We start from the raw sequence: 20574 nt of genomic DNA, 5'->3' as shown, positions 1-20574 counted from the left end.
AGTAATATGCTGACAACATACCTGTTAGATTTTCATTTACGTCATTCTACAGGGAGAAGGAGGAAGTTGTTATCTGCTGCTTGCTTTTCATGTTTATCTTTAGGGAAATTAAGGATTACCTGAGTGCACTGATAGGTACATGCTAATTTTCATTTGTATTGGAATCAGTGCTCATGAGGCATTTTATTCAAATTGTACAAACCTGTAGCTGCGGTAGAATCTAGAAGGGAGGAATTCTGTCAGATTCCAAAAGGTTGGGATGCCAGCTTCTGAAAGGAAAACTGTATCTCTATTATCCCTGTTGTGAACAGATGCAGGGTAGCTTACATTTTCAGCATTTTTCTTCCAGTGTCTCCTTAGACTTTTATGAAGGATCACTGAGGTTGAGGTTGTTCCATGAGATCTGGGGGTGTTAACTGTTTGCTCTTACAGCATTTCTTACTGCCTGAGGTCAATGGACAGCATATCGACCGATGGAGTCGATGGATTCAGCAGGTACCAATTATCGTGTTGAACAGCACCATATGGAAAGAACTGTGGGTCATTTTTAAATGAAGAAAAGCATTAAGATGTATTAACATACACTTCTTTACTTATGAAAGAAGTGGATTCATAAATGTCACTAGAAATGATTGATCAGGTGCTAAATTAAATGCAGAAGCCTTTCTTATGGTGAAATTCACTGGTCACCAGCTCTGCGCTCTTACTTTCCAAGTTATTAACACATCACTAAGAATACAGTAGTTTTGGCTTGCTGCCATGCAATGCAGTTGCTCAACTGTATTTCCTGCTAGTAGCCTTTATGTCCATTTCACAGTGATTTCTGATCACTATTATATCTCTAGATGAACTCACTTTGAATCATTTATAGTCTATGAGAAGAGGAGAAGAGAAGAGAAATATGCATTTCAGGGGAGAAATTTATTAGATAAGAATATAATCATTTTCATAATTCTTAGATTTTAAACATCTGCATTACTGAGACACTTTACACCCTACATTTGATATATTAACTTGACATCTGGTACAAAGCTCAGCTGTAGAAATCAGTGTTGAGCCAGATGAGCTGCATTAAAAGAGTCAGCCCCTTTCACTGCAGTTGGTCAAAATTGGTATTGATGATAGAGTTTTACGTAATGTGTATGGTTTTAACCCATACTGGACATAATGTTGGGTCCATACTATGCATGATTATAGTGTCTTTTCTATCTGGCTCATATCGGAGGTTGCTCTTCGTATTGGTAATATATTACCCCCGAAAATGTTCAAGTGAGCAGCTTCCAAGCATAGGCTTAGTATTTAAACCTGATGTCATGGTTTTCACACGCAAAGTAAAAAATAAATAAATGAATGAAAACATCATAGCACCCATTTGAAACAGAGCAGGCTGTACAAAAAGAAAAATACATTTTTTGCTATCATTACATATACATAATACAGCATGGATTTGCTTAACTTACAAGTCATCCAAAGTATTGGTCAGCGTAAAGAATGACTTCGTCATAATGCCATAATGGTTTTGATAACAAACAAAAAGAACGATCATTTTCTAAGGTTGTTCTAAATCTTCAAATAATTCTAAGATTTAATTTTTAAAATTGGATAGTATCATTCAGAAACAAAAAAATAAAGTCCCTTGCTTAATAGTTATATATCTGTATGTCTGTCAATATTTTGAATTTTTGAAGTGCAACCTATCCATTCAGTATATTTCAAAAAACAGAGAGAAGCAAGATTGCTACACATTCAATAAGCTCAAGTGCCGTAAATATAAACTACAACTTTAGGTAATGTAAATTGTATGCTAACACTAGTTCAGATTTCCTTAGGCATTAGAAATTACTTGCAGTTTACAGGAAAAGAAGCATAGAATTTGGCATTATTGAAAGTATTTTGCCAGAGCATCACTTTTTTTATTTTTTTGTGTTAATCTTTGGCTGTGAGCTCTGTACGGTTCACAGAAGACAACCACCAGCTCACACTGTACATCATATAAAATCCTAGAGACAATATACAGAAAGTAACAGAGTTAAACTTGGAAGTTTAGGCACTTGACTGAGTGGTATTTGTTCTCCTTTCTACTTACCGTCTTGCAGGACATGCAGAGAAATAATCTGACAGCTTAGAAAGCAGCAAATAATAGAAAAGGTAAATCAGGCGAGGGAAGCGGTATGGTAAAGGCATGAAGCGAGCCTGAGGAGATTCACAGATTAGCGCCGAGGCTATTGTTCGTTGACACAATAGAAGGAACAAGTTCGGGAAGGTGTGTGGACGCCTGCCACATGCGGCCTCCTTCCACTCAGCAGGACAGGGCTTCCAGGTCGTGGTGGTGAGGCAGGTGGCGAGGAGAGGGGCCTCTCCTTCACCAGGCCCATCTCCTCACGACAGGGGTGTAACACGGATGAGTCTGGGGATTTTGTTTTCTTCAGGCAGCTCTTCCAGAGCCATGCTCTTCTGAGGGCTCAAAACGCTGTTTTTTCCTGTCTCTCTACATCTCAAGACAGTTATTAAATTAGATGAAGCAGTTTGGATTGTATTGTATTCAAGTTGTGTTTTTTTTTTTTTTTTCTAGTTAAAGGGAAAGCTCTCTTCTCTGGAAAGCAACGTTATGCCTTTGATTTCCATCAGGAGAAAACAGGGCCCCTGGCCTGTGGTTCTGGATACAGCATTGCCCACAGCTGCTCTCGCAGCATGCTGGCTCTGGTGGAGAGCCCCAGCCCTGGTGGCCTAGGTTGACAATTCAAGCCCTAACCCACTGCACGCTTAGTGTTGGCATTGCATGCACCCACAGGGATCATAGGTCTGATCGACCCCACTCCTCATCTCTTCACTGAGGCTGGCTGTCCTTCCTTACTGTCTTCATAGCTCTCATCTGTACCTGTTCCAGCATGCCGTCTGAGTGACCTCAGTTAATCATGTTTCCCATGAATTCTTACGAATATAATGTTAATACCTTCCTCTGTGTGAGGAATACCTTATACAATATTTGCTGGGCCTCCATTTCTTTTATTTTTACCTTTGTTGGTTTTTTTTGGTTTCACTTTCATAGAACCACAGAATATCCCAAGCTGGAAAGGGCCCGCAAAGACCATCAAGTCCAACTCCTGGCTCCACACGGGACCTCCCAAAAATCAGACCATGCATCTGAGAGCATTGTCCAAACACTTCTTGAACTCTGGCAGACTTGTTGCCATGATCACTGCCCTGGGGAGCCTGGGTATTTTACGGATGTAATTATTGAATCTTTCTGATCAAACAGATGTCCATTACCAAACTCTCTTAGTTGTGGTATGGACCACAAGAATTTGCATGACACAGAAAAGTTTTAAGCCAGCTCAGTATAAGTCATTTACATGTCCAGACAGAGCATCCTGAAGTGTATTCTTCCGAGCTGTCTCCTTTGTACACAGAGCATTACACTGGTTTGTATTTCTGGTAAATGTTTTGCAGGGCTAACCTATTAATAGCTGGTTTTCCCTACATGAGCAGGCAGTATCCTAAGCTGTCTAAAGGTTAAGAACGGATTTGTAAATGGAAATTTATAGTGGGTATTTTTATTTAAATCAAGTGTTCTCAATTAGCGTCCATGTAAAAGAGCTATCTAAAAGAACACAATAGTCATAATGTATCTAATGATCCTTTATTAGCAGATTGTGATCATATCTTTATTAGTGTTGGTAATTGTGCTGACAGTGTTGCTGACAGGTTAAGCCATTTCTTACTACAATAGCTTTTGTGCTGTTGCATCAGGATCAGAAATGCAGTTCCTGAAGACTTGCCTATTATGAAGAACAGGCTGCAAAGAAATGGAAGCACATCTTGCCATTGTGTTTAGTGATGCAGGTGACAGGTTGCTATAGTTGGCTCTGAGCAGGAAGAACTTGCATATAGGTAGGTTTAAATGCCTTTAAGTGCTTCAGGCTTGGAAGGTATTTGCATATTGTGTATGAAAATTAAGGCTAGGGGAGCATTGTTCTGAGTTGTTAAAAACTTCAAGCAGCTCTGAACTTTGAAAAACCCTCTTGAAGTTTTAAAACTTACAGTGTGGTTTCTGAACAGCTGTATGAGGTGAGATATCTGGACTAGACCACATTACTTCTGCATTTGGACTATTGCTAGCCTTAGACACTGCTGTGACAGGTCAGCGTAGCATTGCACTACATTATGTGGACATCAGCAAAGCTTTACAATTCCAAGGAGGTTGCAAGGCACCAAGCTAGAATGATTCTCCTAAAAACTAATGAATAAACAAACAAAACTGTCTGAAATTATGCATATTGGCATGGAAATATGATACCAATGTTGATCTATCTGAGACTTTAAACCCAGAGAAAATGTTGCCATATTTTAGGAAGTTTTATCACATTATGCATTTTTAATTTAAAAACAAACTTTGTTTCCCAAAGTATGTGAAAAATACAGATTCTTCAGTAACTTAATATTTTTAAGTGACCTGTTCCAAAATGCCTGCAAGTTCACTCGACTTTTCCCCTTCTCCTTCATGCATTCACCAATATTTTTTGTCACCTTTCATTCCAAATAAAATGATCCTGATGTACTTCCTGTGAGATTTCATCCATACTCTTTATCTTTAGATAATAAACAAATAAACTAATATTTGCTCCAAAGACTCTAACTGATATTACACAAACAACCCAGAGCATGCTGAAAAAAAGCTTTTGCTTTTTAGTAAAAATACATCAGGAAAATTATATGGGTTTGACTTTCATTGACTCGTTCTATAAGGGTTCCGCCAGAATACCCTTGTAATTTAGGGACTAGCAGGGAATAGAACAAGTGAATAAAAGAATAGAAGAATAAGTAGACCTATTTCCCAGGAAATAGTCACACTATATTTATAATTGTTTTTCTCCTCCCCTGCATAGGTATACTAATAGAATAGTAGTCAGTCTGCTTAGTCTTCTTATCTACTATTTCAGCTGTCCAGAGAAATAAATAAATCCATGTCTTGAAAGCATGGAAGTTGAATTGCAACACAAACCTCGTTTTGGAAAGGACCGTTTGGGTCAACAAGTCACATCTCTTCAATTACAAACAAACGTGTGATAGCTCCTAAATCCAAGAGATTGTCTGCTTTACACACATATACCACAAAAATACCTATAACAAACCTAAGATCTATACCACAAAAGTCTAGGCAGAGCATGACTCAACAAGTCCGTGTTACATGCAGATGTATAGGGTAAGAAAAGATGGATGGATAAGGAGAAAAACGTCGCGTGTTTATTCAGTGAGTGTGGTGTTTCATCCAGGTTTGCTAGTTCAGACTCATGCTGTCAGACACAAGCTATACTTCTGCAACAGGACTTATTGACACAGATCAGGGTGTGAGGCTTCACACATCTTGCTAACATTATTTCCTGAAGCCATTTTTTACCAATGACTCTTCTGTGGAGCAATATGTTGGGATCCTTAAATAGGGTTAGGAAATGGACTTACTTGCTATGAATTTACCAGTACTTCTGAGTCTCATAATCGCATTAATGTGCACTCACTAAAAAAATAGTTGTAGACTTACTTGACTCATGTAAATGTAGGTGTATGAGAGGATCATATTGATTCGTAAAAAATTTCAGGTGACAGACACCAGCAGGCATTCAGAAGACTTACAGCATCATTTTGATTAGGTTTCAGCATGTAGAAACTATGTAGAGAGTTCGTTTTTTGAAAATCAGCCATATGCTGGGGTAGCTAGAACTTAATTTCTCAAGCAGAAGAGCTAAAAAACAAAAAACTAAAGTGTATCTCTGTATCAGGAAAGGAGATGATACAAGCACACTTAACTTACAGGTCAGATATGTTTGTGGTAAATGTAGAAACTACCTAGCTTCGTAGAATGTGGTCTAATAAACAGGAGTGGTGTCAGGCATGCTGTGACTGTCAGGGTTTTGCTGACGCATGTGAGTTAAAGGTGAGGTTAAGGCACATATTGCACATGTTGAGTGTCTTAACAGATATTTTTTCACCAGTTTTTCACTGCTAAACAAATAGGGAGCTCATAATAGCTGACCTGAGCATTTACTATTATATGCAAAATTTGATATCATATACAAAATCCTTTATAAACTGAAGATAAATAAGTCAGCTTCATTGCTACAGCTGTGCAAGGTGTTGGTCAGCATGTTACAGAGAATCCAGGCTGTCTCCCATATAGATTTTTCCCTCTATTTTTTTTTTTCAAGCAGCAACTACAGTTATAATTCTAGCATATTTCCTTATAATTGTTTATGAATTACCTCCTAGATTAGGGTGGTATTAGCATATTTTGCTTGGCTTTCTTTAAATCTATTTAATCTTGAGGATACCCTTGAAAAACTGATTAGAACTGAAATGTGAATGTATTACTTGGTTTATTCAGTTTAGGAATGGTTGGGGGGGGAGGGGGGGGTGCCAAATCAAGTTAAATTTCCCATAACTGGGAATACTGTCATAAAAGTGTCTCCAGTTTTGCTAACCATGTAGTATATCCCGTAATAGAGGCTCACAAATTCATTAAATGAGAGCTTGTCCTTTTGCCTTTGCAAAAGCTTCCGTGTTGCAGAGTTTAACAGTATTATTTGATTGTAATATGTAAGCATATCTAAACCACAAAAGCTTGCTCAGTCTGTTATACATTATTAGGCCCTTGCTGGATTTCAGTTAGTCTCAATCAGCAACTTCTGCCTCCAGTACCGACAGATGGAAGTGCGTGCAGTGCTGCCGTGCGGGTCTGACTTCACAGAAAGGGATTTCTAGTCTGAAAAGCCAAGTAATAGACACATGCATTATCTTACCAGTAAGTGTCTGAATGCAAGCTCTGAGCTCACTGGGATGTCCACACCAGAAATTTCCCTTTCCCTGCGCGTTAGGACAAGTAGTAACTAGCCTGGAAGAGGAATGACTCGCTTGAATGAAAGAGGATTGTCCTCTTTCTTTAACGTGGTCATGCTGCAAAGGTGCTTTTCACCTGATGCTTTTCTACAGGCTTCCATGGAGCATCAGACCCATGAGCATGCTTCTTGGAGCTAATCCTCCTCTTCACAACTGCTCACTTGGGGCAAAAGGCTACTGTCCTTATTTCTGTTGCCTGCAGTTTTTCTCGGGAAAACTCTTCTTCATCTTCAAACCCTATTACTTTTACTCCACAGTCTCTCACTTCACCTGCTTTCTTCCTTCTGTTACTCACCTGTGCTCCTGAGCATCTCGTGGAGACAGGAGCTGGGTGCTGGGGGAGAGGAGCAGCAGAGGGTCAGTGGCTTTGTCAGGCCAGTTACCTGGTGACATTGCCAAGTGGAGGAGCATGGCATGGAACAGGGACACCAAAACTGGGTCAGGGAGCTGAGAAACTGCCCCTTCCCAAGGCTGACCCTTTTAATATTTATTTTATTTTATTTTATTTTATTTTATTTTATTTTATTTTATTTATTTATTTTTTGTAATTGTTTTAAGGAATTTTCCTAAGTGACAGTTATAAAAACGCCAGGATAAAGGTTGGGTTTTGTAGCATGACATTTGCGTCTCTGTGTAGCACGTGCTGTGTACTTACTAGATCCATAGTCAGTATTTTTCATACAGTCAGAGTCATAATTCTTCTGGTTCCTGGTTCATGTATCGTAAAAAATCCAAATGTAGCATTCCAGGGAGTGTGTACTTTTGTGTTAATATTTGACATCTGCAGGGAGACAAAATTACCAAGAATTTATTACCAGAGAGAATTATTTTTCTTGAATACCTATGCAAATACCAGTTTATTTTTCTCTTTTCAGACCATGGTTTGAGGATGAGGTGGAGTAAAAAATGTGAGTACTAGTGAGTTGCATATCCTAATGTGCAGTGCAAAGCATGAAAAAGAAAAGTCAGTGAGGAAAAGCAGATCACCATGGTGTTACCCACCTAGTACATACTTGAGGACAGTGAGAGTGAGAGTTCAGGGACACCTGTGAAAGCTGAGGCAGGAAGAGTGACAAGCAAGAAGAGTCTGTCCTCCCATTGCTTACCTCCCCGTAAGCTTTTATTTACATCCATTTCTTCATTCGCATTGTCTTTGAGAAACACCTCCAAAGCCAAAGGAGGGGTGTTGTAAAGGCAAGATGGTCTGCAAAGGGTCTGCAGGGTTTCTGTAGAAAACCCTTCTCCACCTCTACGTAATGTTTTCAAGAAAAACCTCTGCATCAGTCCTGCTGTGAATAAGAGGAGCAAGGAGCAACAGGGTCTCTGTAGCCCTTCCTGCAGGAGCTCCTTATTGATTCTTCCTGAGTTTTTGTCCCCCTTCCATGGACACTTCTGTCCAAACAGAATAGGCAAGAGAAACAACTCTGTGACTTTGTGGCAGCTGGTTGTGGCTGTTGCCTTGATCAGCCTCAGCTGGGTTGTCGGTTTCCTTCCATTCAAGCACACAGACACAGCCTCCACGCACGTGGCTCGGGCTCCCCAGCACTCAGCCTGGGGCTCACCATGGTGGCAACTTGCAAAGGAGAGGGGATGTGAAGGTGGCTCTGGTTTCCCTCTAGGAGGGCTCATGCTTCACTGCCTGCTTTCACAGTGGGACACCACCACGTTCAAGCATGAAGCAGGAGAAGCTGAATCTGATTTTTGCACATGCACTGAGTGCATATTTATGTTCATATATTTATATATGTACATAGAAATATATGTCTGTTGGCTGATCTGATGGGGCAGGAGCAATGCAAGTATCTCATTTTCAAGAGGACCAGGAATTTAAGGAGGCTGCCATGTTGTCTGACCGGGAAGAGCAAGGAGAATCTCCTTTTCCTTGCTCAGGATTTTGGTTTTATTCACGTGTGATTTGTACCAGAAGCTTGTTTGGTAAAGCAGCATTGCTGAAGCCATTTATAGAGGTGGGTTGAACTGTGTCTGGATACAAATATGTCTGAATACCAGGCTCACAGTCTGGGTTTGTCTGTGTGTAGAAGATTCACATATGCATGGGGTAGCTGTGATTACTCTCTGAAAAAAAAAAAAAAAGTCTGTGTCCAAAGATGGTGAGAGCTGCTCCTGTGTGTACTATTATTTCCAGGATTTTGTAGTTTTGAATGTGCTGAGATAAGGAGCATTTGGGAAGGGGAAAAGGAGGATTGGGAATATAATTACAGGCAAAAGTTCTTTCTGGACACAGGTCACTTGCGCGTGTCATTCTTGAACTGTGTGATCTTTTCTCAGGAGGAAGAAACCCAGAGGGGTCATGGGGTTTGCAAGGGGGAGAGAGGAAATGAGAAACACTTTCCCTCTTTTGGAGAAAGGTAAAAGCAGGATATTCCAGGATCCTGACAAATCCTATTTATTGGCACTGAGCCTCATCGAAGCTGGGAACAAACCTGCACCCAAAATCCCCATGTTAGTACATGCAGGAACAAAACCGCTGAGGAGGGGAGGGCAAAAAAACAAGGCAGATTTAGCTCCTGGGGTCAAGCAACACTAGCCAGATTTGGGACATAGGTCTCAAACTGAAGTATTTTCATAGGAAATGAAAAAGGATACACTCATCTTGTGCATCCCAACTTTTGGTTTCTGATGGTAAAGAGCAATGAACATCCAGCAGATGATTTCCAGCAAAGCCCGTTCAGCTTGGAGCCCAGAGCAAGTGTGACTGCTCTTCACCAGAGCTGCTCATCCTGTATCCCATGCCTGACAGCCTCAAAAACCAGCAGTGGTCCTGAACAGTGCTTCTAAACCTACCTGTGTCAGAGGAAGTTTTTGCGCTTTCCAGACACAAAATAGGAAAAAAAGCATTCTGTCTTAAAAAATGGATTGATGCTAAAAAAATGTGTATTTTGGCCTGGCAGATCCTGTGACTTTGTAGCCATACTTTTCTCCTCATACACACACTGCCTATATAAGGAGGAAAATAAAATGGTTCCCATGATCTAGATCAAGCAGCGCCACCAAAACACGTGTCTGGCACTTGAATCCCGTAGTGTCTCTCCGAAAAGCTGCAGCCACGGGTACCAGAGCAGTACCCGCTTGTCTTCTGGCTCCTGCCCATTTCACCTCCCCACGGCGCGCTTCCACGGCAGGCAGCACCAGTTCCTCTTCCTTGAGCTCAGATCCAGCACTTCCTGCCCGAGGGAGAGCAATTAATCACCCTCCGTCCTCCAGTCTGTGACATCTAGGCTCTTCTGGACACGGCCAGCTCAGGCTTTTTAGATAAAAAAAAAGGATATTTCGTTTTGTTGAGGGCATCTCTCTGATTTTAGTCAGAACCAACCAAGGTTTCACATGTACATAGCTATCAAAATATTTACTTATTTTTTTTTTACTAATCCAGCTTCAGAAGCCTGGGCAGATAATAATATTTGGAAGTAAAGGGTGAAAACATCGCTGAGGGGTCAGAGGTTGTGTGTCCATCCTTTTGGTGGTTTTGCGGCTCGGTGAACGGGAACTTGTCCTTTAGGAGCTTTAGGAAGAGGCCAAAGCCATGATTTTGCACCAAGATGCCAGCCTGCAAGGCGGGAGATGTGAATCAAGTAGGGGCACCGATAATTTTGTCCAGTTTGGTGTTTCACCTGCAGACCTAAAATGGAGGTAAACGAAGCGACGAACGGACCGTGGGCTTCAGAGATGGGTGGTGGGATGTAATGGTGTTTCGGGCTAAACAGCACTGCGGGCTGTTGGGACAGCTTCGCTTCCCCGTTCAGCTGATGGGGTTGGGAATATTTAAGGCTAGGGGGGGACCCCAAAACCTGCCTGTGACAGCTGGAGGAAGGGGGGGGCGGGGGGGGCGCGCCTTTCCTCCACCTCCACGGCTGCGTGGGCTCCAGGCCACCGGGCCCCACAGGCTTCGGGGCAGGACCACGGGGGGGGAAGGAGGAGGAGGAGGAGGAAGAGGAGGAGGAGGAGGAAGGCCGAAAGGCTGCATCCAGCGGGTGTCAGCGCCAGGTTTTGGCGGCAGCAGGGCCGGCAGGAGGGCGGGCGAGGACCTCGGCCCCAGAGCCGGGGCTTGGGGACGGCGGCGGTGGGTGAGGGGGCTGAGGGCTCGGAGCCTCCCCCCCAGGTGTCGGGGTCCGGCTGGTCCCTGCTGTGCTCTGCCCGCCCTGCGCGCAGGGCTTGCAGCCTGCCCGTTTCCTGGTCTGGCAGCGAGAGGCAGTGCTGAGTTGGAGAGACAAAAATAGCCCTTCGGAGAGGAGAGAGAGAGAGAGAGAGAGAGAGCGAGCAGCATAGGGATTGTGTGCGCGGCGGGGAGGGAGCGAGGAGAGCGGCAGCAGGGCTGGTTTCCAGGAGGAGCCCTGCGCTGCCTCACCGCCCTTGCATGTTCGCCGGCGGATCGCTGCCCACCCCCCCCCCCGCCCCCTCCCTGCTCGGGCACGGCCACGGCCACCTCCGCCGGCTGCTCCCCGCATCTCCTCCGGGGAGGGCAGCGGGCAAACTCCTGCTTTGATCAGAGGGCGGCCAGAGACCATTTTACCGGAGCGAGGCGGGGGCCAGGAGCGAAGAGAAACCGCCGCAGGGATATCGGGATTTTAGAGCCTGGTCTTCGACGCCTCCCTCCCTCCCTCCCTGCTCCCCCCCCCTCCCCAACCCCTCACCCCCCTACCCCCTTTTTCCCTCCCCTTCCCCTCTGTAAATAACCCGCTGCGCAAAAAGCCCGGCGCTGTGACATCCCTCCCCGGCAGCGGCTATGGGGTGTTTGGGCAACAGCAAAACGGAGGACCAGCGTATCGATGAGAAAGCGCAGCGAGAAGCCAACAAAAAAATAGAGAAGCAGTTGCAGAAGGAGCGGCTGGCTTACAAAGCGACGCACCGCTTGCTCCTGCTGGGTAAGGCGGCGGGGACGGGGGCAATGGGGGGGGGGTGGGGGCGGCCGAGCGAGCCCCCCCCCCCCCCTCCCCAAATAAAAAATAAAAAATAAAAAAGGATGGGGGCCGTGGAGAAGCGGGGTGCTGCCACCTCAACCCCAAAAGCAGCCCCAAAGCCAGCCCGGATCGGGACCGGGGTCGGGGTCGGGGCTGGAGCCACGGATGCGACCGCGGGGAAACGGCGCCGGAGGTGGGAGATGCTCCCGCGGGCGAAAACAACCAAAATAAACCCTGATGATCATAATCACAACAAAAAGGCCATCCCGAGCCTCGTCTCCTAATGCTCTCCCTTCCCTCCCTTCTCTTCCAGGGGCTGGTGAGTCAGGGAAAAGCACGATTGTGAAACAGATGCGGATCCTGCATGTCAACGGCTTTAATTCAGAGTAAGGCTTGCGCTGGCGTCGTGGCCGCTTCTCGCCTTGCATGCTCCAAGCAGGTTCAGGCTCAGGAAATTTCTCCTGGCATCCTCCGCCTTTTGGTGGCTGGGCACTGCGTTTCGGGGGAGGGAGGGGGGAAAGGGGAGCGAGAATAAGGAAATTGCTGCTGTTGTCTGTTTGCATTTTCTCCTCCTGGCCCCTTTACTGTATTTCACACTGTTGCTACTGCAGCGCTTGACAGGCCCCTGTGTAGCAACAACATGGCGACTACTTTTTCATAGAAGCAAATAACTAAATATTGCATCTGTCCGTGATACAAAAATACATGTCAAGTCACACTCAGGATGACAGTGGCTGCTGTTTTTCCGGTACTGGGCTGAGTGTAAAACTGAAACTGATTCTGCACGTTTGTTAGAAATCCTCCTGATTTCTGAGGCTACATCATCTTCTCTCTCAAGAACTCTTTCCCGGAAATCGTTATTAATCTATAGCGTTAATTTTAGGTATCTGCTGACTTTCACCTAGATGTTATTAATTTCGAGCGTATCTGCAGCATGCTGTAGGAATGAAAGAATGACTTCTAGTTTCATCGGGGGGGGGGCTTTGCAGATGTGGCTATCATTGTCTGATTATAAAAACAAAAACCAAAATAGAGGTGAACGTGGATTGCTCTTCATACCGTGTGAGGAAAGGGATGAGTGGTGAGACATATTTGTCTTGCTATTGTTTTCAGTTAGTATGTTTTAATGACTGAGGAGCAGATAAACAAGCGATCAGTGAAAAAAATAAATAAATAAATGGAACTGACTGAGCTGCTTTGGAAGAAAGAAATCAAAGCGTTAATATTTCTGTTTTAATGCAGAGAAAAGAAACAGAAAATACTGGATATTCGGAAAAATGTTAAAGATGCGATTGTGGTAAGAACACACTTTATACTGTTCTTCAATGGTTGGGTGTGCTGGAAATGATAAGGATTGTGCTCTCTAAGACTGAGCAGAGAGAAATCCCATTTTGCTGATCAGATTGGATTAGCTTCTATTGATCCTGCATCTTAGATTTATCCAGATTAATGCATTTGTTTTTGTTTTATCCAATTCTAGACTATAGTTTCAGCTATGAGCACTTTAATACCCCCAGTTCCATTGGCCAACCCAGAAAACCAATTTCGAATGGACTACATCAAGAGTATAGCTCCTCTTTCTGACTTTGACTATACACAGGTAAGACTAGAAACCACTGCTTTATTCTGCTTTAAGGGGGAACACATCAATTCACTTTCATTTGCTGAAATGTTGCTTTTTTGTTGTTGTTGTTGTTGTTTGACTTTTTGGATGATGGTCATGAGAAGAGCTCAAGCCAGAATTACCACTGGGTTAACTTTCTTACAGGACTGTGGTGGTTGCACCTGTTTTAGTGTTGCTTGGTTTTGTTGTTACTGATTTATTTGCTGATGTTTGTAAATGCTGCTTCTGTATTTAGTTCTTCTCTTTAAAATTTCTGATACAGTTACGACATACTGAAGCTTGAAATAAGACTCTGTTGCAATTTGTTTTCCTGCATGGAATTAAATGCAGGATGTCAGTCTGAGGAGTTACAGTTTACTTGCAGAAAAGGATTTAAAAGGATGGAGTGGCCCCAGTAGCATTTACCATACTTACTGCACTTCAGAGTGGAAACTCCCATAAGCAGTGGTTGAGTAAGGTGGTTTGCTTCCTTATCTGTTTATTGTAGTTGGCCTTAGCAGTGGTTTAGTTGTTTGTGAGTGTGAGCCATCGTTTGATGAGGAACCATATGAAAATTAGGGATTTCTATGTGGAGGTTACTCTTTGGTACTCAGCTTAGAGATACCATTTGGATTAACTCGCACAGGCATCTTACTTTTGATTATTTTTATCTTTTTACATTATTATTTATAGAAACGTCTGTAGTATGATTGATGTTTTATGCATGACATGAAAGCAACTGCATGGACATAATGAATATTATTTTAAAATATTTTTGCAGTTGAACAATTTGGAATTGGATTTAGAATCTTATATATATATATATAATCAGTATATATGAATAACAATTCGTTATGGATACAATAAGGACTATAAATATCTTCCTTCATTGGCTAAATGATTATGAGTTCTTCATGCTATCAATATTACCAAAGAAGCCATTTACAATAGAGTGTCTTTAGGTTATTATAGCTTCAGGGTGGAAGAGGGAGAAGGGGAAGAGCCGTTTCTTTATTATATGACTCATATTCTCTGGTGTGTGGTTTTGCCTCTGGTAAAGCTACCACTTTGAAGGTTCAAGATAAAGAAAAAATATCAGACATCTTGTACAGTTAGAATTTAACACAGAATGCAGATGTTAAGAAAAAGACTGTAAGGTACACCCACATATGGCATAATTGCTCAATTGGTAGATGTAAGTTGGTGAAAATGAGAAACTCTTTTTAGAACTGGAAATCAAATTTGACATGAATTGTTTGTCTTATGCAGGTATTTCAGTTCTCAGGCATTTGTTGCTCATATTATGTCTTTCCTTCAATTTCTGTTGGGTGAAACAAATTTGTTTGTTATTTGTTTGGGTAAAATAACTAGTTGCATATATTTTTTGTCATTCTCTGTAGTACATCTGTTTTTCTGAGCTCTTGGGGGGATAAGAAAACTGAAGCAGGCTTTCCATAGGGTTGGAGAAATATTCGTTATTATTATTTTTTACAAAAATTCTCCTTTTTCGCAGAAGTTGTCTGTATCTGGGAAAACTTAAGTCACAGTTTGATAGTTTTGGAGGGGAAAAGCTTATTCTTCTTGGAGGAGAAAAAGAATGGGGCCCCAGGGACTATGAAGCAAGCAATAATTCATTTGAAATCTTGATTCCAAAGTCCATTTTTGTTTAAAAAAATAAAAATTAATAACTCTGCTTTTTAATTAAGTAGGATTTCCGATAAATCTATCACATTATTTGAAATAGTGTCAAATAATAGTCCTAGTAGAAAAAAATAGCTTTTGCAAGCTTAAAAAGGGAAGACAAATCTAATGTTGTTTTAGAAGTAAATATATTTTATGTACCACTTTTGTCTATTTCTGTTTTCTTCTCTTCCCAATTCATAGGTTTAGTAATTGTAAAATACATAGGTTTGTTTTTTTTTAGTGTCTCTTGGTTTAGAATATTGTTTTTCTCCATGAAGATGTGTGAGCAAGACAGATTTAAAAAAAAAAAAAAAAAAAAATGCTATTGTGCTTCAGGGCTTGATTCCACTCCAGTTTAAGTCAATGATAACTTAAAGTAAATTTATGTTTCCAGCTGAAATAACTTTTGACCCATTTTGTATTTTGGGATAAGGACAGATATAAAAATAAATACTTGGATAGTAATCAGTGCATCCCGTGTCAAGCATTACTGATTCTCTAATTAATACCTGATGTATGGAATAAGGCCTTCTGAACCAGAGAAACTAATAAAGTATTTAATAGTGTTCACTCAAGGCTTGCTATTCTATCATCTGTATTTAAAAGCAGATCTAACCCAAAAAATGCTGACTTAAGCAGTGCTTAGGTATTGCCTCTGGGATAAATTTTGGCACATTCTAAAACGTGACAAATGTGACCCTTCTTCATCTGAATGAGGGAAGAGGTAATTTTAGGATTTTTAGCAGTATGGATGGTAGTGAGCAGTTTAAGACAGCAGCCCCTATTGTTGCAATATGAATTACAGATGTGTTATTTTTTTGGATAATGTTAGTTGTGTAATCTTTGTCTTAGAAATCAATGTATTTTAGTTTCAGATGTATTTTAAATAAATTGCATGCAAAATGTGGTAAAATGAGTGCACTGCACCATGAGTCTTTACAGAGAGATCCCTCATAATATGCAAAAACTTCACTGATGGTACAATATGGCCAACACTCATGAGACACTAATTTAAATATATTTGTGACATATTGGATATGCTTGGATACGCATACTTAAATTGCATACAAATTAACTAATATACATTTAATTGTGAAAATTGTCCTTTGAAATAAATGGATTTGAAAATACTGATTTCCTGTGGGTGAAATCATATTCTAATTAAAAATTATGACTGAAAATTCCAAGAACTTAAGTGAGGATGGGATTGGCATTTGTACTGAGATCTGTATTTTGGGTTTTTGTTTGTTGTTTTTTTTAATTATATAGCTCTCTACAAAATGCAAGCCACTCATCTTATGTTCTTAGTGGTAAAAATTTTAAAACACATTTTCTCTATACATCATTTTAACATTGCTTTAAGGATCTGTAGATTGCCCCCCAAATAGTTTTACTTACTTTTTAAAAACTAGTCCTTAATTTGGTTTAGTTATGCTACCTTGATAACTTACCTAATTGCTATTAAAAAAAAAAACAAACAAAAGTTTCTTGATTTCTTTTATGATTCTTGTGTTGCCTTTCATTAGTTTTGTTAAAAGTAATAAAATATAATTTTAATTATAATATAATACAATTTTTACCCCCAAAAATGCCTGGGTGACTGATGCGGTCTAATTATATAAATAATACTTGAGGCTTGCTTGTTTGTTTTTTAAGTGAATTAATGTGAATAAGTTACGTGTCCATTGTAGTTTCTTCCTTGAAGTCATGAAAGGAATCAAGATAAATTTTCTTCCGATGGCTACTTTAGACATTATCTTAGCACTGTATTCCAGGACGGAGTCTGCAGAAAAGCTTTAAAACTGAAATGGAAGCATGCACAGCATATCGGAAAGGATTTTTTATTATTTTTGGCAAAGTGTTGATTGATATTTGCTAAAGTTAACAGGAATTGACCTGCGCCATTTTTAATCCTTTATTGATGGGGATTTATTTTGTCCTTTGTGAAACAGAGTGAACATATTAAGGGCATATTATGCTAGTAGCTGTGGAAAAACATGGTGTATTATGTAAGCATGTGTTTACCCACGTTCAGTTGTCTTTATTAAAGTATTTGAATTTTGTGGGCGCGACAAATCTGCTTGGTACGTAATTCCTTTACCCTTTGTCTTCCTCCCAGATTTAGTCAAATTGTTTTTCATAATATACCTCTCAGATCGGGCTCATGTGAACAGTTGTGTGTCTGTATACAGCAGGTAGTCAATTAGCTACAGCCCAAGAGTGTAGTCAAGTGTTTGCCTGCACAAACTAGTCACCAGTAAACGTGAATCATTTGCTTAATAGAGAACATGCAAACACTTCATCTAGTTATTGGGGAGAGGGGAGACTTCTCAAAAGACTCATTTTTCTTTGCTGAGAATGTTTTTAGGGAGGAAAAGTATTTTGTTAAACCTTTATAAAACACGAAATTGTGCAAATGTAGTCCCTTGTGCTGATTTTAGAATGCTGGTTTTAAAAATAATTTGTAAAGCTATTTTATCAATCAGGCAAGCTCTTTAATTCAGCTTTCAAAAGTGAAATGTTAATGTAGGCATTGACAGGGAAAGTGCTTTAGATTAATCTGGTCTGTGGTTTGCTCTGCATTTTCAGATATGGCAGTTTGAGTTCAGTTTCATGACTTTAATTTTCCTCCACATTTTCTTTGTAAAAATCAGGACTTCATGTTTGTAACGTAAAAACACAAGAAAGAAAAAATTATGTATGGTCAGAATTGGAAGTTATGTAGACTTCTGTTAGGCATTTCAAGTTCTTCTTAGACATAGTACTCAAATTCCACTTTTGCCTGGTGATTGCTGGTTTACACAGCATGTGTCTTGGTGTTTGGAGTAACTGGAGATCTTGCTGAAGGGAAGTATATCGCTGGGCTCCAGAAAATCTTTATGCTAAATAAATAGTTAAATAAAAGATGAAAAACATGATAAATAGGGTTCATATATGGTTAAACTTCCTCGGGTTGTGCAGTTAATTCTGTGACTTTAATATCCTATTTGGCCACAACGTGCTTAGGTTTCCCTGTAATATGTACTTGATGTAGCCCAAAGGAATTACAAAACAACATCATCTAACATTTTTTGGTTTTCAAATTACTTGCAGCATTTCCATGTTTCTCAGGAGTATGAAAAGATACCAAGTTTTACATAAAAATATCATAAAAGAAAGAATACAGTGAATATTGCTAGAAATGGCTTGATTTGATTTTTCTTTATGTCTCAATTTTTACTTTAGGGCTTTGTTTAGCATTTTGGGTAAGATGAACAGCCACAAATTTTTATAATTACCTGTAATCATAATACTTATTATTACTATAGTTTCAAGTCAAAATTAACTTTTAAGAATCAAGTCAACGTTTAAACATTGACGTTTGCCTTTTATCTTGGTCGAAGATGCGCACTGGTTGTTCTTCATTTGTTCTTGTTTTTGCAAACTTGGAAAGGATCTAGAGTGCTGGATGCTGATCAAATTGTATAGGTCCAACAACATTATTACTACCCTGAATTAAAAACACTTCAAAAACTAATGAAGAAGACTGTCAAAGAAGGACAGCTGAAAATACTACAGATGCTCATGGAGTTGTTGGCAACTCATAGTTGTCACACACAGGTTGATATTGTCAAGAGGACTGATACTGAAAAGTAGTGAATATTGGGGAGAAGTAGCAATTATGCAAGAGATGAAATTTCTTTGTTGTGGGAGCACTTGTTTTTATGCTATGCACTAATGATTAATTAACAGCAGATACTGAAGTTGAGCTCTTGTCATGTTAAGAGCAGATTCTACTGATGCCCAGTGATACCTTTCCCTCAGCATGAAATACCTGTTTGCATACAGATTTTGTGTAAGCGTGTCTGGTTTTCATTAAATCGGCAAGCCATGGCCCTAATGTTCTGACTAGTCAATGTTAAAGTACAAAATTGTAAACATTACATACCTGAGATCAAGAGTAGGCTTCAGTGTTATATGTTACGTTGTTCGCATTCTCTCTAAGGATTAAGTTTGCTGTTAATGGATCAGTCCATCCAGTAGTGCTTTCAGAAATAATTAGGTATTATTTTAACCATGTAGTTTCAAAACTAGAATGTGGATTGTATTGCAAATGAGTATAGGGCAATGTTGAAAATCAAACAAACAAACAAAACCTTTCTTGAATAGATAATATATTATGAAACATCAAAAGTATTAAAATCTACCATAATTTTATTTTAATTCTTTAATAAATACTCAGAAAATACTGAAAACACAATTGAGGCTTAAAATGGAAGTGGTTTGTGAAAATTATAGCTCTTCCATGAGGCTCAGGATTTCTTGCTTAAAATACAGGCTTTGTTTTAGGGGGCAGGAGGGAGGATGTGCTTGCTTTAGGATGAAGGAATTCTTATAATCAAGCACAAAAATAAAGTAAGGTTTTTGCTTTAGCAAAAGACCACTCTGTTTAATAAAAGTACAGAACATAGTTCTTCCTCCCCTTGTTCCAAAGTCACTGAACCACAACTGTTAACAACTTATACCAAAGAGAAGTAAATGAAAAAAAAAATGTGTCCCTGGAAAAGAGCTGGAGATCTGCTTAGGCCCCAGATGGTTAACAGCAGAAATGCTGAGACTGAGAGCCATGGGAAGTCTCATGCATAATCACAAATGAGCTGCAGTATGCAGGAAAAATAAAAAGAAGTAGGTATTGGAGTCAGTGATTCTAGGTCTTGCTATCTCGGTATTTTTAAGACAAAATACACAGAAGATGTTCACCTTTCCCATGTGTATGCTTTCTTTAGAATATATTTTTGCATAGCTTTCAATGTAAAATAATGAATTTCAGTCTGAAAAGACTTATTTGAGAAAGAGTTAAGAATGATTTGAGAAAGTGTTAAGAACAATGCTGCTTATGAATCAACAGTAGTGTTAATATTCAATATTACATCATCATAGCAACACCAAATCGAGTGTTTGCTATTTTACATCGTGAATCTGATTTCCCAGGTAGTGGGGTTGGATTCACGCTTCACCCAACCTGCCTTACTTATTATCACCACACAACACAGAGGCTTTCACTGTGAAACTGGAAACATATTGTCATTCATTATTACTGCTAACTAAAACTTCTCTTGTCTCCAAAATTATTGACTTGTCTTACTTCACATTCTGTACCTATGAATACAAATTAGTTGGGGGCTTTTTGAAACCCAAGCCAGCATCCAGTCTAATACTGTAAACTAATAATAATAAATTTCACATTCTGTCTTTTCTGCTACAATTTTAGCCAGAAACTTTATATACTTCCATAGCACTTTAGAAGGATAAAAATATTTTTACTTCTAAATTTGGATATTTGATTTGATGGCAACTGGAAGACTAATAACTTGAATTATCATTTTAAGTAGGAGTGACTGATTTTCATTGCGGAACCAAAAATATATTACAGGATTATTTATGAGCTTTAGAATATTTTTGTTCATCAGGTATTTTTCAGTGTGTACCCTAATTTTA

The 20574-nt window shown here is 40.1% G+C and overlaps 1 protein-coding gene across 2 annotated transcripts in view; it reads left to right on the top strand.

Moving 5' to 3' along the window:
- GNAL (G protein subunit alpha L) overlaps window positions 1–20574 on the top strand; it is a 193355-nt gene that overhangs the window by 62273 nt on the left and 110508 nt on the right. The window contains exons 1-4 of one of the 2 annotated variants that reach the window (XM_082753329.1): window positions 11181–11774; window positions 12124–12196; window positions 13053–13107; window positions 13291–13410. In XM_082753329.1, coding sequence (XP_082609455.1) covers window positions 11636–11774; window positions 12124–12196; window positions 13053–13107; window positions 13291–13410 — 387 coding nt within the window. In that variant the 5' untranslated portion in view covers window positions 11181–11635. Of the gene's footprint in view, window positions 1–11180; window positions 11775–12123; window positions 12197–13052; window positions 13108–13290; window positions 13411–20574 lie in introns of those variants that run through there. The other variant, XM_082753328.1, reaches the window with a different exon arrangement.

The sequence above is a fragment of the Aythya marila genome (genome assembly GCF_965140915.1).
Source record: "Aythya marila genome assembly, chromosome: 2".
Lineage (NCBI taxonomy): Eukaryota > Metazoa > Chordata > Aves > Anseriformes > Anatidae > Aythya > Aythya marila.
This window is presented reverse-complemented; position numbering and strand designations above follow the sequence as displayed.